We start from the raw sequence: 15,000 nt of genomic DNA on the forward strand, positions 1-15,000 counted from the left end.
CATACACCGACGACTGGTTGAGGATCGGCAGCCAGGAGCTTAGGAAACGACCCGCCAAGCTGAAGAACCATCGAAACTCTGAAGTATCTGAGAACTGCCGGCACATTTCTGACACTTTTAGAAGAACTGCACTCGGCACATGAGCATCTCTGGAAGGTCGAAAGTTCCTAGGGTAACGTAAACCTTACCAGCAGTCCTCAGAGGTTACTCCAGAACATCTCAAATCATCTGCAAACATCTACACAGCTCCTCCAGAAGACCTCGAGGCCTTGGAAACCCTGTATACAAGAGAGCTCCATCGTGGAAAACCACCGGGGAGATTCGTAACATCTCAGAAATTCGCACTTTTCTCCAATAAAGATCCAGAAAAAAATAAGATCCAGCTGAGCTACAGCAAAAAACTTTCCTCAAGTTCCAGCACCGAGTCCAGAAGAACAAAAGAGCCGACAGAAGCAGCAAACACAACTTTTTGTTGCTAGTAGCTCAGATCCCACAACCAGATAAGGGCTCTTTTCTCAAAGTGTCAGTATCGGCGTCATCGGAAGCAGCCATGGTGTCAAATGGGTCGGCAGTAGTGTCGGTGGTGATGGTGGCCACGATGGCGGTGATGATGTTTGGTGCAGGAGTGGAGCCTGCATCCACTGGTAGAGGTAAGGATAGGAGGATGGATGAGATGTTGGATGGGAGGATGGATGAGATGATGGATGGAGAGGATGATGAGATGATGGATGAGAGGATGGATGAGATGGTGGATGAGATGATGGATGGGAAGATGGATGAGAGGATGGATGGGATGTTGGATGGGAGGATGGATGAGATGATGGACGGGAGGATGGATGAGATGATGGATGAGAGGGTGGATGAAAGGATGGATGAGACGATGGACGAGAGGATGGATGGATGGGAGGATGGATGAGAGGATGGATGGATTGTACTGAACAGAGGACGGTGTTGTTGCATGCCCAAATAGCAAAGATCCCTCAGATAGACTCAGCTTGGTTTGAGAGAAGCGAGACGCTCTCCGGAAGTGCCAAGATGGATGTGTAAGGATTTCTCTTTCGTTTCAAGAGCAACATTTTCTATTTTGGTTTATTTTTTCTCTCTACTGCTTAACAGTTATATAGATAAAGTAGATTATGAAGTTGACTGTTAAGAGGAAATTATGTATAAAATAAATAGTTGGGTTTTTCCCCTTTTCCAACAAGAAGACTAATAACATCTTTGGTCAGATCAGACATGTTTGATATATATACATACATATATATACATATATATAGTATATCATTTTAAACAAATGGGTGGGGTTGTATTAGTCAGAGGATTTGGTTTAATGTGCAGGAAAATGAAACTGGATATTTTATTGCCAAGAGGAAATTATGACCAGTTATGACCAACGTTTATTTTCAGTATCCCTAACATTGTTTTATATACATTATGATCTTTACATCCATTTATCGTTGGCGTCTACTGCTGGAGCATTTTGCAAAAAGACATTTTGCATCTCAAATGTCTGTAATTGTGTGTGTGTGCGTGTGTGTGTGTGTGCGTGCATGTGTGCGTGCATGTGTGTGATGGGGACTTTTTTCCCCCCATTAGGATGCAAAAAGCTGAAACTACCTACCTTGTGGGGACATTTTATGGGCCCCATTAGAATTAGGATCAGGTTAAGGTTAGGGTAAGGGTTAAGGTTAGAATTAGGATTAGGTTAGGGTTAGGGTAAGGGTTAAGGTTAGAGTTAAGATGAGGTTAAGGTCAGGGTCAGGGTAAGGGTTAAGGGTAAGGGTTAGGGTAAGGGTTAAGGTTAGAATCATGATTAGGTTAGGGTTAGGGTAAGGGTTAAGGTTAGAATTAGGATTAGGGTAAAGTTAGGGTTAGGGTAAGGGTTAAGGTTAGAATCAGGATTAGGTTAAAGTAAGGGTAAGGGTTAAGGTTAGAATCAGGATTAGGTTAGGGTAAGGGTAAGGGTTAAGGTTAGAATTAGGATTAGGGTAAAGTTAGGGTTAGGGTAAGGGTTAAGGTTAGAATCAGGATTAGGTTAGGGTAAGGGTTAAGGTTAGGCATGTAGTTGTGATGTTTGAGGTTAGGGTTAAGGGCTAGGGAATGGATGCAGTAAATGAGGGGTCCCCACAAGTATAGGATGACGAGAGAGAGAGTGTGTGTGTGTGTGTGCGTGTGTGCGCACGTGTTCCAGCATGTGTGTGGAGAGGTTCTTATGCTTAAACAAAGTCACAGCTAAGCTGCATTGTTGGGACTTCCAAAAAAGACCCTTAGACGTCATTGCTCACACACACACACACACACACACACACACACACACACACACACACACACACACACACACACACACACACACACACACACACAGAGTTTTGACATCGCCTCTCCCTAAAATACCTAAGCAACTCCTCTAGCAACTAGTATTGCTGTGGACGCTCTCTGGCATAGTGTGTGTGTGTGTGTGTGTGTATGTGCGTGTGCGTGTGTGCGTGAAGATGACTTATTTAGGTCTGTGTACAAGACAGAAATAGGAAAAGCAATTAATTTGGACTATTATTATGAGGATTATTGGGATTAGCTGACGCATGGGTAGGTTGAATTCTCCATTAAGACGCGACCCAAATGGAAGCAGAAGTGATGACGCCTCTGCTATGCGAGACGTAACGAGTTTCACGGGCTCACATCACAGCTGGCTCTTACTTGAAGCAGAGACCGTTTTTTTTACAAAACAAATCAATATCAACATGATAACAAAATAATAAAAACAGCTTCACAAATTTGAGATTGTCCGTCCAATTCCTCCCTTTCCCCAAGGGCCCTTCCCCCCTGAGAACGTAAACCCTGTTCATTCTGTCAGGTCTCTCACATTACTTACGTTTTCTGCTTCATCGTCATCAGCATCATCACCTTCATCATCGTCGTCGACGTCATCATCATCATCATCACCAACATTATTATCGTCACCACCACCACCATCGTCATCATCAGCATCATCGTCATCATCACCACCAAAATTATTGTCGTCACCACCGCCACCATCGACATCACCACCACCACCATCGTCATCATCACCACCATCATCATCATGGTAATAAACGCTCCATTCATCACTCCTTCTCCATGCATCCATCCACTCCTCTGTCCTAACAGTTATCCATCTGTGCTTGTTCATTAGTAATTTGGCCTGCCGGTTGAATGTGTATCAGCATGAAACCAGCCTGTGGGGGACTACCAGGGATTTACATGAGGGGTAGAAATGAGTTCCCAACCAGGACCGACCAACCGTATGACCAAGGTGGAACTATTGCCTGCAAAGATGTTAGCTCTCACAGATCAACTCAGCAGTCATTAGGCAGACTAGAGCAGTTTTGCAGAGTTCCCTCTGTGTCCCGGTTTCCTCCCCGAGTCCAGCAACACACACCTCAGCTGAATTACACACTGCTGATTGCATATGGGTATGAATTCAAACGTGACGGCCCTACAACAGACTATAACTCCGTACAGGGTGTCTTACTGAGACGTACCCCAGCTCCCCGGGAGCTGTCCAGTGATGCTCAACTACTTCCGGTTTGGAGGAAGACGAGGTTTCTAGATTATCTAGATCATTAGCACCTGTGGCTTGCTTTGTTTTGCACTCAGGCACGTTCCAGGTTAAAAGCCAGAGAAGACAATTTAGACACACAAATAAGAAAAATAACACATCTTAAGGCGTCCGGGGGGCGTGGCGGTCTAGATCGCCGGTTCGAGTCCTCGTGTTACCTCCGGCTTGGTCGGGCGTCCCTATACAGACACAATTGGCCGTGTCTGCGGGTGGGAAGCCGGATGTGGGTATGTATGCCTGTTCAGCAGGGAGGGGGGAACTGGGGGGAATAGCGTGATCCTCCCACGCGGTACGCCCCCCCCCCCTGCCGAAACTCCTCACTGTCAGATGAAAAGAAGCGGCTGGCGACTCCACGTGTATCAGAGGAGGCATGTGGTAGTCTGCAGCCCTCCCCGGACCGGCAGAGGGGGCGGAGCAGCGACCGGGAGGGCTCAGAAGAGTGGGGTAATTGGCCGGATATAATCGTGGAGAAAAAGAGGAGGGGGGGTGCATAGGAAACGATAAATAATGAAAGAAGCGCCAAAACTAGTTATGTAGAAAGCAGATCCCCTTACATCTGATCATTTGCGTGTGCTTTCTCTCGCAGGCTCTATAAAGGCCCCCCCATTTCCCGGCCCGAGTCATACACATGGAAAGTCCTCCTCGCCAAGCATCTCAGACGTGCCGGAGAAACATGAATCATCTCCGATCCACTATAAACTGAGCCGACGCATGAAACGGTGGCTTCTGACCACCAAGCCAACCGCACCGCAGAGGACCTCGAAAACTGCCGGGGGGACAAACGCCAACGGCGGACCGGACGGAACGTCGCGGGTCAGCACCGGGACCACCGATCCAGAGAAGCAAGCCCAGATGCTAAAGATGATCTCAGCTCTGCAGGAGCTCTACAAGACGATGAACAGCACGCTGCGCATGCGCATCACCCTCATACCCCGAGGTGAGCGAGATCAGCGTGTGCCAAATGAGCCATGCGCATTTACATAACGAGGTTAAATGATAGCTTATTATGTATTCAATATGCTGTGGAGATGAGCTATGATTGACAGATTGATGGATGGATTTATCTACACTGTGAAAACATCTTTCTGTTTTTCCTCTTAGCAAATGGCAAAAACCCAGGAAGAAAAAACAAAGGGGTAAGTCAGGGGGGAACACTTGTGTCGGTATGTCGTTCATTTTTCCTGCCAAGTATACTGACCTGACAGGGGATCCATGTGCTACATGGAGCCTGAAATCGTTGTTTGTTTGTATTTCTGGAAGCATCTACCGACATTTGTCTCCCACCGTTTCTTCCTGGGACTGTAGATGCCCGCTGAGGGAAGTGTGCGACCCTCCATGGTGCCTCCTATGGAGATGGGCAACACCACATCCAGGACCAGCGCCGAGGTCCTCATGCCAAGCAGTCTGACGGGTCGAAACTTTAAGAAAGTCCTCCCATCCCAGCCCAAGAAGCCCAACAAAAGAGGTGAGAGTTAAAGGTCACCACCCCGAAAATCTCATGGTTAGATGTTAAACTACAAATGACGGCTAACTTGAGGTAAGATTTAGTCAAATCTAATTCTTTTGGGCCGTCCGGGTGGCGTGGCGGTCTATTCCGTTGCCTACCAACACGGGGATCGGTGGTTCGATTCCCTGTGTCACCTGCGGCTTGGTTGGGCGTCCCTACAGACACAATTGGCCGTGTCTGCGGGTGGGAAGCCAGGATGTGGGTATGTGTCCTGGTCGCTGCACTAGCGCCCCCTCTGGTTGGTCGGGGCGCCTGTTTGGGGGGGGGCTGGGGGAAATAGCGTGATCTTCCCACGAGCTATGTCCCCCTGGTGAAACTCCTCACTGTCAGGTGAAAAGCGGCTGGCGACTCCTCATGTATCGGAGGAGGCATGTGGTAGTCTGCAGCCCTCCCAGGATCGGCAGAGGGGGTGGAGCAGTGACCAGGACGACTCGTAACAGTGGGGTGATTGGCCGGACGCGATTGGAGAGAGAAAAAAGGTGGAACCCCCGCCCCCCCCAGAAAAAAAAACTACAAATGATGGCTAATGTGCGGTATAACTTACTCGGACATGTATGTGCAACCTTTTCCATTATCATCCAAAAGCATTTGGTGACAGCAGCTCAGACACACCAAAAATAAACAAAGACTGTGGCCTGGCTTAACCTAACTGTGGCAGTCTTCTAAGACTAAAATGTACTGGACCCTGGCGGCTTCTGAGTATGACGGCTCAACACAGGGGTTTAAAGCCCAGGAAAAATGCATCAATATCACAGACACACACACACAAACAAACAAACAAACACATTTATTGAAAAAGACATGATTATCATCAGCATATTGAAGTGTTTTAGTGATACGGTTTCCTCATCTCTCCAGCTGAAATTCTGTTGTGCTCCACCTTCAACACTTCTCTTCTGTGTTTCTCCCAACAGTGTGCTTCTGGAAGTACTGCTCCCAAAACTGAGCATCGCCTTGCTCCCCTTTGCTCCTTCTTTCTTCTCCTCCTTTCACCCCCCTTGCCCAACATCCATCCATCCATCCAACCATCCATCCAACAGTCTGACCCTGGTTACCCCGACTCTCCAGCACCTCTTCTCCGGGCCGCGGGCGCTAGGAGACCACCGCCGTGGCATCAGGAGCCTTCCCCCGCCCTGACAGCCCCCCCCCCAACCCACCCCACTCTCCCCCATCCCCGGCGCCGGCCCGGCCTCGGACCTTTTCATTTGCTCATTAATAACAAGACTGACCAATCAAAGGAAGACGATGTGCACTGGTGGCGGCCATGTGCATGAACAAACATCCCCCATTTTTAACCATTCGTTGCCCCTTCGAGAGACGAAGGCCCGGCGTTGTCTGTGTGCCAACTGGCGTTGTCTGTGTGCCAACTTTGAAATAAAGATAAAACCTAGCATGGCAAAAAAACCTCAATGACAATAAAGATTTGATTTTTATTTTTCTACAGTCACACTCCCTCCGCTTGTTCAGTATGCAGACAGGAACATACTCACCCACAATACGAATTACATGATCAGTTATCATTATCATTAATATTATTATTATTAAGAGTAATGGTAGCTGTTTGTAGTGTTTTCATTTGTATGGCACTTTTCTTCATACAGACAGTGTGAATGGTAAAAATATATTGAAACCTTGCATTTTGAATTGTGAATACAGGGCCCAACCAGCAGCAGGGTGGAAATAATCATCTGAACGATGGGGCTGACAGATATGTTGAATACAAGTAGCTTAGATAGGTAGCTATGTATATCAACAGTACTTATTAGTAGTAATAGAGTGTTCATGTAAATAATTAACTAAATATAAATACTTAAGTCTTCAGTCAGACCTTTTTCATCTTGCCATATAAATACTTTGAATATTTTAATATTTGAATCAGTACAGCCTCCAGCCAGCAGGGGGCCTTCTAACCAACGAATCTAATTTCATTTTAGTTAATATTTACTGACAGTTGCATTGGAATGTTTAATAGTAATTGGTGTCTGCGAGCAATGCTAATGTCTGATCAGATTGTCATCGTCAGTGACCTAATGAGAAGGGGGTAGATGAGGGGTAGAGCAGCAAGCGCTCCTGACCATTTGGGATGTAAAACACTGCTTTTGATTAATGAGATGCAACTGAATGGTTATTGCGATTTAAAAAAAAGTGGCCCATAATGGCACAAATTGCTTGCACGTGATGACAACGCACCAACGCCACTCTCCGGCAGAGATGCGCGTGACCCCGGCCCCGTGGCTCCACAGAATCGGCCTCCGAATTTTATAGGCGCCGAAATGATGAACTTCAGTAAATGATAAGTGGGGATTTTATGCTACCCAGCGGGGGCATCCGTCGCTTTTCTGGACGAGGGCTCCCGCAATTACACTGTTTGAAGTTGTACTTTAATGGCCATAATGAATCTGCCCGCGGCGTGGAGACGAATGAAATTCCTGCGCTGGAGGTTTCTATGGCGGCTGAGCCGTGTTTGCTCTCGGGGGGCCTGTGAACAGCGGGTCATTAAGTTTCGAAAGGGTATGAAAGTGGGGTCACCGTCACGGTTGCCCCAGTGACGAGTGCGCGCGCACGCGTGTGTCTGCACATGCTGAGTATGTGTGTGTTTGTGCGTGCGTGCGTGCGCGTGTTTGTGTGCGTGCGTGTGTGTGTGTGTACATTAACGTGGTATTTTGTTGCGTTTTACCGATGGTTCGTTCTGACCTCTTCGATCACCGGAAGGGTTATTTATTTATTTGTGCATGCCACTGGAGTGTGGTCAACGCAGCGTTATACTGCACACACACACACACACACACACACACACACACACACACACACACACACACACACACACACACACACACACACACGGGCAACAGACACACGGAGACGCTGTCGTTGTGAAATCACTTTAATAAAGGGTCCCCTAGAGAGGATTATAAGGCCAGAGCTCAGCGGGCTGGTGCCGGGCTTGGTGTGCACAGTGCCACACTCAAAATGGCTGAAACACTCCCACCACACTTCAAAATGGTTTACTTCCACACCAGTAAACATTCTACAGGTTCTGCCAACACAATATGTGGACGGGTGCAAAACAGACACACAATCTGACCCCCTCGGAAGTTGAGTTATTCTGGTGTTAGACTATATTAAGATGCATCAAAGGAAACCAGGAACTGGGAAGTTAAAAACTTTGAAACTTTTGAAAATATGGCCCGAGCTTCTTGTTAGTTACACACAGCCCAGTTTCATGCCGCATCACAGTCTCCAAGTCAGAAACCTCCCGGTTTGCACCTCAAATGGCGGTTAATGTTAGACAGTTAAAGATACCAAGTTTGTGTCTCTGCAGACTGGGCACTTTGAGAGGGGCGGGTTCACTGTCAATCATTTTTTTTAATTTGGCCAATCAGAGGCTTACAATCCCTTAAACTAATTCAAGGATAGGGTTAAGGGTTGGGAAGGGGCATCCGGGTGGTGCAGCCATCTATTCCGTTGGGTACCAACACCGGGCTTGGCGGTTCAAATCCCCGTGTTGCCTCTGGCTTGGTCGGGCGTCCCTACAGACACAATTGGCCGTGTCTGTGGGTGGGAAGCCATTTGGGTATTTGTCCTGGTCACTGCACTAGCCCCTCCTCTGGTTGGCTGGGATGCCTGTCTGGGGGGGAGGAGGAACTGGGGGGAATCGCATGATCCTCCCATGCAATATGTCCCCCTGGTGAAACTCCTCACTGTCAGGTGAAAAGAAGCGGCTGGCGACTCCACATGTATTGGAGGAGGCATGTGGTAGTCTGCAGCCCTCCCCGGATCAGCAGAGGGGGTGCAGCAGAGACCGCCCGGATAGCAAAATTGCTGTGGCCCAGACCTGTCCCACACCCGACACTTCATCTGGCCCACATACCGCGTGGAATGACGGCACTTGGGCGGTCCGCTCCTGTTTGCCAGATCTGGGCCAGAACCAAGCCACAGCAATGCTGCATGTGCCACATATTTGCCAAAGGTGGCCCATATTTGTTTTGTGATATTTGGGCCATATTCACCATTTACCACACGGGCCACTTCAGGGTCACATCCAGATTACATGTTGCCGAGAGTACCGCATCTTTGCCAAAAAAAAGGCCCATATTTGATTTTGCATATTTGGGCATATTTGCTATTATACATGCGGGCCACTTCAGGCTCACATCCATGTTGTCAGGGCCAGAAGAAGGCTATCAGTGCTGCATCATTGCCTGAAGTGGCCCACATCCGGATGCTATCTGGGTGGGTCGGCTTGGAAAAGTGAGGTAATTGGCCAAGTACAATTGGGGAGTTGGGGGTGCCGACACGCCCACACTCCAGCACCATGTTTGTCTGCAGCTACCCATGACTCAGGCTCCGGTCTGCAGAGACACCCGCCTCAAAGATACAACAATCGAAGTGAACCAAGTGTACAAAATGTTAGGATTCACCGCTCTCTGTGTGTGAATAGACTGACCAGGTGAAAGCCACAGTCCCTTATTGATTTCCCCTGCAGCCACCACACAGTCCATGGAGGGGATATGCAAATGAAAGCAAATGAACATCTAAACACTGACACAGTTATGATGTGGATAATGCAGATATGGTGCCACTCAGTATCACAAGTTGCTCTTAATATTTTGTACAATCAACAACTCCGCCCGGGAAACTGACACACCAGGCGAGGTAAAAACCACCGAGGCCTTCCCACACCCAGGCTGTCTGTTATCAGCCTACCATAAAACACAAAAGAAATATATCAAAGGACAGTCATGGCATAAGCAAAGATCCTCATTGTCACCGACGGCAACGCAGAATTGCAGAATTAACTTTTTACAAAATACAGGGAAAGGAAACGCTCCATACCAGACAGGCCTTGACCTCACGGCTTTTAACTTTTCGGGCTGATTTTAAACACCAATTTGTCACAACATCAAGACAAACATAGTCCAGGTAGCGTAGCAGTCTATCCTGTTGCCTACCAACATGGGGATCGCTGGTTCGAATCCCCATGTTACCTCCAGCTTGGTCGGGCGTCCCTACAGACACAATTGGCCGTGTCTACGGGTGGGAAGTCGGATGTGGGTATGTGTCCTGGTTGCTGCACTAGCACCTCCTCTGGTCGGTAAGGGCGTCTGTTCGGGGGTGGGGGTGGGGGGGCTGGGGGAAATAATGTGATCCTCCCATGCGCTACGTCCCCCTGGCGAAACTCGTCACTGTCAGATGAAAAGAAGCGGCTGGTGACTCCACATGTATCGGAGGAGACATGTGGTAGTCTGCAGCCCTCCCCGGCTCGGAGAGGGTGGAGCAGTGACCGAGACGGTTCGGAAGAGTGGGGTAATTGGCCAAGTACAATTGGGGGGGGGGGCAAACATAGGCTCACACATATGAGTAAATAGATAGTATACAGTCAGTTAATGTGAAGGACGCACGGGTCCACCCGGAGCGTTTTGGGGTCGTTTGAACCCTCTTTGGGGTGGGTTTGTTTAATAGCTCGTTTGCAGTCACGTGATTCAGATGACGCGTGAGATTCAGACGGAGGGCAGGAAGTGAAAAGCAGAATGGGATTCATAAAGCGTTCGCGCAGACATGCGAGCATTGCCCCTGCGGCATCTCCCGTGCATCAGCAGCTGTTTCGGGACGTTGACGACAAGCTTGTGGTTTATTTGGCTAGTAAACGCACTATAGCTAATACCCACACACAGCAATATGGGCCTGTCTTGCATCATTTGTCATACATCTCGCACAACTCTATCACAACAAAGCAGAATAAGCTATATTATAATTATTATTTTATATTTTGGAGAATTGCTTTAGCTGCGTACTGTGTCGTCTGGGACACTGGGAGCTGACTTTATGGGTAAAATCTGGAATAGATGAAAATAAGGCAGGCATTGATTCACTGTTCAATACGCCAATGCGGGGAGCAACATTCCCAGTTAATAAAAGCCACATGCTCGGGCTTTACTTGATATTTTACGCTATGATGCAAAGTTATTGAGTTTTTATATATATATGTATATATATATAAAAATGGTTAGCCTACAGGAATCACACACGGTTTCAAACATCGTTGCAACGAGATGTTCTGCAAACATGTCCATCCCAACTTAAGACAATCGTTATTTCATCATCATGTTCTATGGAGTTACTGGCTGAAAGGTTTTTGGGATGGTACTGCTGTTCATTTTGTGCACGCTGCTTATTCTGCTTTTCTTTTTTTCTTTCTTTCTTCTCCATGTTCAGGTGAATTGGCCCTGCCATTATCTGTGAGTATGAAAAATAAATCGAGGAGGTATTCGGCAAACTAGTGGCTCCTGTTATTTCAAACACCAGACTGTTAATGATTAGTAAGACAGACAGATCGCTGTGCAACCCAACCAGTAGGTACACGCACACACACACACACACACACACACACACACACACACACACACACACACACACACACACACACACACACACACACACACACACAAGTATAAACTCCCCTTTCCACTCCATCACTCTCTCTCTCTCTCTCTCTCTCTCTCTCTCTCTCTCTCTCTCTCTCTCTCTCTCTCTCTCTCTCTCTCTCTCATTCCTCCCCTTTCCTCCCCTCACCTATTCTATCTTCCTGAAGCATTTCCTCCTTCTTTCCTCTTCACATCCTTCCTCTCCTTCCTTCTTCTTCCACCTCTCTCTCTCTCTCTCATTTGATTCGTTTAGCCACGTCCAAGTACGCGAACTCGATCTCCCTGTCGGCGGGGCAGGTGCTGGTAAACTCCTCCCTCTGGTAGGCCAGGTTCAAATACCGCCACACCCCCACCATCTCTGCTGGGATCTCAAACCCGCGGTACTTCTTGGCCACCACCTGGACACAGAGAGACGAATCGCAGTTGGACAAACTTGATCACAACGTCATTTAGAAACATCAGAACAGTGTCTTGTCGGCTTGATACACATATGACGAAGGTTTGAATCTCCTCTAAGGCGTTACATTTAGTGGCTTATTCAGTAACTGCGTGATGTGGACCAGGAGCACCGTGACTGTTCATGCTTGTCAGCGGTCGCTTGTCAGACATCAAGATGATAATTCCATGAAGGCGCTGGCCGCAGGGAAGCTACACATTATAGGTACAATAATGTAAGTTTTTCTACTTAAACAATTAAATTGAAATAAAACTTCCATGGTAATCATATGAATATGCCAATCAAATTATTGATTTTCCCAAAATAAAACCAAAACCAAAACAAGAACACATAATATTACCCTTTTGAGGGCCCTGCAAAATCTGTTATATTGTCGTCTGAATTCAAACAAATAGCATGTACTACATGACAGGGCCGCTCAGAAGGGGGGGGGTTTCTGAGGCCCAGCCACTAGAAGGGGGGGCATGGTGGCCGGCAATAATCATATTCATCCTAAATATAAGCAAGGATAATGGCAATAGTTGCCACTGAGTGTGAGCTGGCTAAACAGATGGACTTTAAAGACATTATACAGGACTTTACATCCAGTAAGACAAGGTAGGTAGATAGATGGCTGTAGAAGAGGCAACAATGAAGCCACAAGGTAAGACGTTGCATTTTGTACTGCAAAATGTGTGGTGTAAGTGTAGCAGATCTTTGTTGATCTTGAGAGTATGTGCATGCGTAAAACAAATTTTTTGGATTTTTCTCCCCAATTGTATCCAGCCAATTATCCCACTATCCCGAGCTGTCCTGGTCGCTGCTCCACCACCTCTGCCGATCCAGGGAGGGCTGCAGACTACCACATGCCCCCAAACAGGTGCCCTGACCGACCAGAGGAGACGCCAGTGCAGTGACCAGGACCCGTACCCACATCTGGCTTCCCACCCGCAGACACGGCCAATTGTGTCTCTAGGGATGCCCGACCAAGCTGGAGGTAACACAGGGACACAATTTTTTTTGGGGGGGGGGTTTAATGGGCCTTTTCAGGGGCCCAGCCATTTCTATGGGTGGGCCTGCCACATGGGAATGTACGCCTTGGCAGCCAATTACATCTGAATCCATCCTACCTAAGAAATGTAGCTGGCTGCTAAGTGGTGTGTTACTGTTATTTAGTTGCTTGTTCAAGTAGATACCGCTTTTACCATGGTTGTATTTCCTTACAATCACTTAGAAGATGGTAAGGGGGGGGGGACTCCACCATAATTTTTTGCATAATAGAGGCTGGTACTGGTCTATGTACCTTCAGGATGTGCAGTTTTGGCAGCAGGTTGCAGTCTGCGAGGGTGAGCTCAGATCCATCTAAGAAGCTTCTGGTGGATTCTGGCAGGTCTCCTGCAGCGTCTGCATCTATCTCCTCAGACAGAGGGGTCCTCAGAAACTCATCTAGATGACGAAGAGACTTCAGCAGGGCCTTTTCTAAGGCTGGTTAGACAGGGGGAAAAAAGACAGCCCCCCCCCCCACACACACACACACAATCCAACAGGCAGAGACATAGGCAGAGAGACATTTATAAGGGATTACATAGTATAGCTCTCAATAGAGACAGATAGAATCACTTTAATTCAACTCAGTCATTTTAGTCAAGTCAGTCAGCCACCACCATTCATCTAATAAAGGAAGAACATGGAGTTTTTGTTATTTCCCAGCAGGTGGATAAGACTAATGTCTCGAGCTCAAAGCCTTTACATTTTTTTAACACAGGGGGAAGTCCAATTTTTAAAATTTACTGACTTCACACTAATGTGCACACACGCGCGTGCACACACACACACACACACACACACACACACACACACACACACACACACCTCACCGTCATTAGTGTCTTTCCTGGGGTTTTTGATGTAAGCTGAGAACTTAGCAAAGACATCAATACCAGCTGTGTTGGCCTCAGCGTGCCTGGGAGCCAGTCTGGGGTACCTGGGTTTAAAGGAGAGACCACAGCGAGCTCAGACCCCTCAGAGCCCCACACAAACCATACAACAGCTCGACTGGGCAAAACCCGGATTCATCCCCAAAGAGGATATTGGATGGCTGCAGCTGCAGGATCCAGCCGAGGGAAAGGAGAATATTAAAGAATAACAGAGCAAGAGAGGCACCAGCTGTAGAGCATCCACCTCAGCTGACATGTTCTCTATTTGTGCGAGACAGGAAGTGCTGCTTCTGCGGTATCGGCACTCTGTGCATGTGTGTGTATGTGTGTGTGTCTATACCGTGGTGGTGTCAGTTTCTCCTCCAGGAACTCCTCTATCTTGTTGACATCGACCTTGACCTCTCCGTTAAAAGTCACAAACGGCGGGTTGGTCCCCGGGGCCAGGTCCTGCAGGTCTGCCGGTTTCCTAGCCGGCACAAACACACCACAAGACGTGAAGACATTGTGTGTGTGTGTGTGTGTGTGTGTGTGTGTGTGTGTGTGTGTGTGTGTGTGTGTGTGTGTGTGTGTGTGTGTATGTGTGTGTGTGTGCGCGTGTGTGTGTGTGTGTGTGTTACCTTTTGAGGTCTACTGTGGTGACGTTGAAGATGACTCCCTTCAACCACAGGATCATAAAAAGCCTCTGGGAAAATGGGCAATTTCCAATGCTCTCCCCGTCACTTCCAGCCTGTAACACACACACACACACACACACACACACACACACACACACACACACACACACACACACACACACACACACAGGCCTTAATTTTGCACGGATTCCTCATCATTCTAAACCGTGGGTAGCCTCTTTAACACGGGCTGCACTTTATCAGTGTGTTTGTCACCAACGTTTCGGTCCATGGCGGTTTTCCAGATCTCACTTTTCCCCACCAGGGAAAAGAGCTAAAGCAGCCTGCTGACTCCGTTTATGAATGTAATCCACCCACACAACCCCAACAACCCAGCCAAGTCTGGACTTGTATTAACCCGGCAACACTAGGTTAGTGTGACGGCGGTGCCTTTTTGACGGAAAAACAAATACGTGCACATCA

At 47.8% G+C, this 15,000-nt stretch overlaps 2 protein-coding genes across 2 annotated transcripts in view; one reads left to right on the forward strand and one right to left on the reverse strand.

Moving 5' to 3' along the window:
* Positions 1-3,942: 3,942 nt before the first annotated feature.
* Positions 3,943-6,496, forward strand: urp2 (urotensin II-related peptide). The gene is made up of 5 exons (XM_056301498.1): positions 3,943-4,042; positions 4,185-4,535; positions 4,700-4,734; positions 4,904-5,063; positions 6,020-6,496. The coding sequence occupies exons 2-5, from the start codon at positions 4,310-4,312 to the stop codon at positions 6,049-6,051; spliced, it is 453 nt and encodes a 150-aa protein (XP_056157473.1). The 5' UTR covers positions 3,943-4,042; positions 4,185-4,309; the 3' UTR covers positions 6,052-6,496.
* Positions 6,497-7,979: 1,483 nt separating this feature from the next.
* The window catches only part of LOC130131298 (chloride intracellular channel protein 4), an 8,304-nt gene continuing 1,283 nt past the window's right edge, over positions 7,980-15,000 (reverse strand). Inside the window, exons 2-7 of the mRNA XM_056300940.1 lie at positions 14,521-14,630; positions 14,244-14,369; positions 13,844-13,950; positions 13,270-13,451; positions 11,679-11,928; positions 7,980-11,342 (exon numbers count right to left, since the gene is read on the reverse strand). Coding sequence (XP_056156915.1) covers positions 11,767-11,928; positions 13,270-13,451; positions 13,844-13,950; positions 14,244-14,369; positions 14,521-14,630 — 687 coding nt within the window. The 3' untranslated portion in view covers positions 7,980-11,342; positions 11,679-11,766. The remainder of the gene's footprint in view (positions 11,343-11,678; positions 11,929-13,269; positions 13,452-13,843; positions 13,951-14,243; positions 14,370-14,520; positions 14,631-15,000) is intronic.

The sequence above is a fragment of the Lampris incognitus genome, chromosome 21 (assembly GCF_029633865.1).
Source record: "Lampris incognitus isolate fLamInc1 chromosome 21, fLamInc1.hap2, whole genome shotgun sequence".
Classification (NCBI taxonomy): Eukaryota; Metazoa; Chordata; class Actinopteri; order Lampriformes; family Lampridae; genus Lampris; species Lampris incognitus.

Bases quoted from the DNA above. Each gene is read 5' to 3' on its own strand.
- urp2 (XM_056301498.1), top strand. From the start codon at position 4,310: ATGAAACGGTGGCTTCTGACCACCAAGCCAACCGCACCGCAGAGGACC. The intron at 4,536-4,699 runs GTGAGCGAGATC...TTTTCCTCTTAG, and splicing joins CATCACCCTCATACCCCGAG to CAAATGGCAAAAACCCAGGA. The intron at 4,735-4,903 runs GTAAGTCAGGGG...CTGGGACTGTAG, and splicing joins CAGGAAGAAAAAACAAAGGG to ATGCCCGCTGAGGGAAGTGT.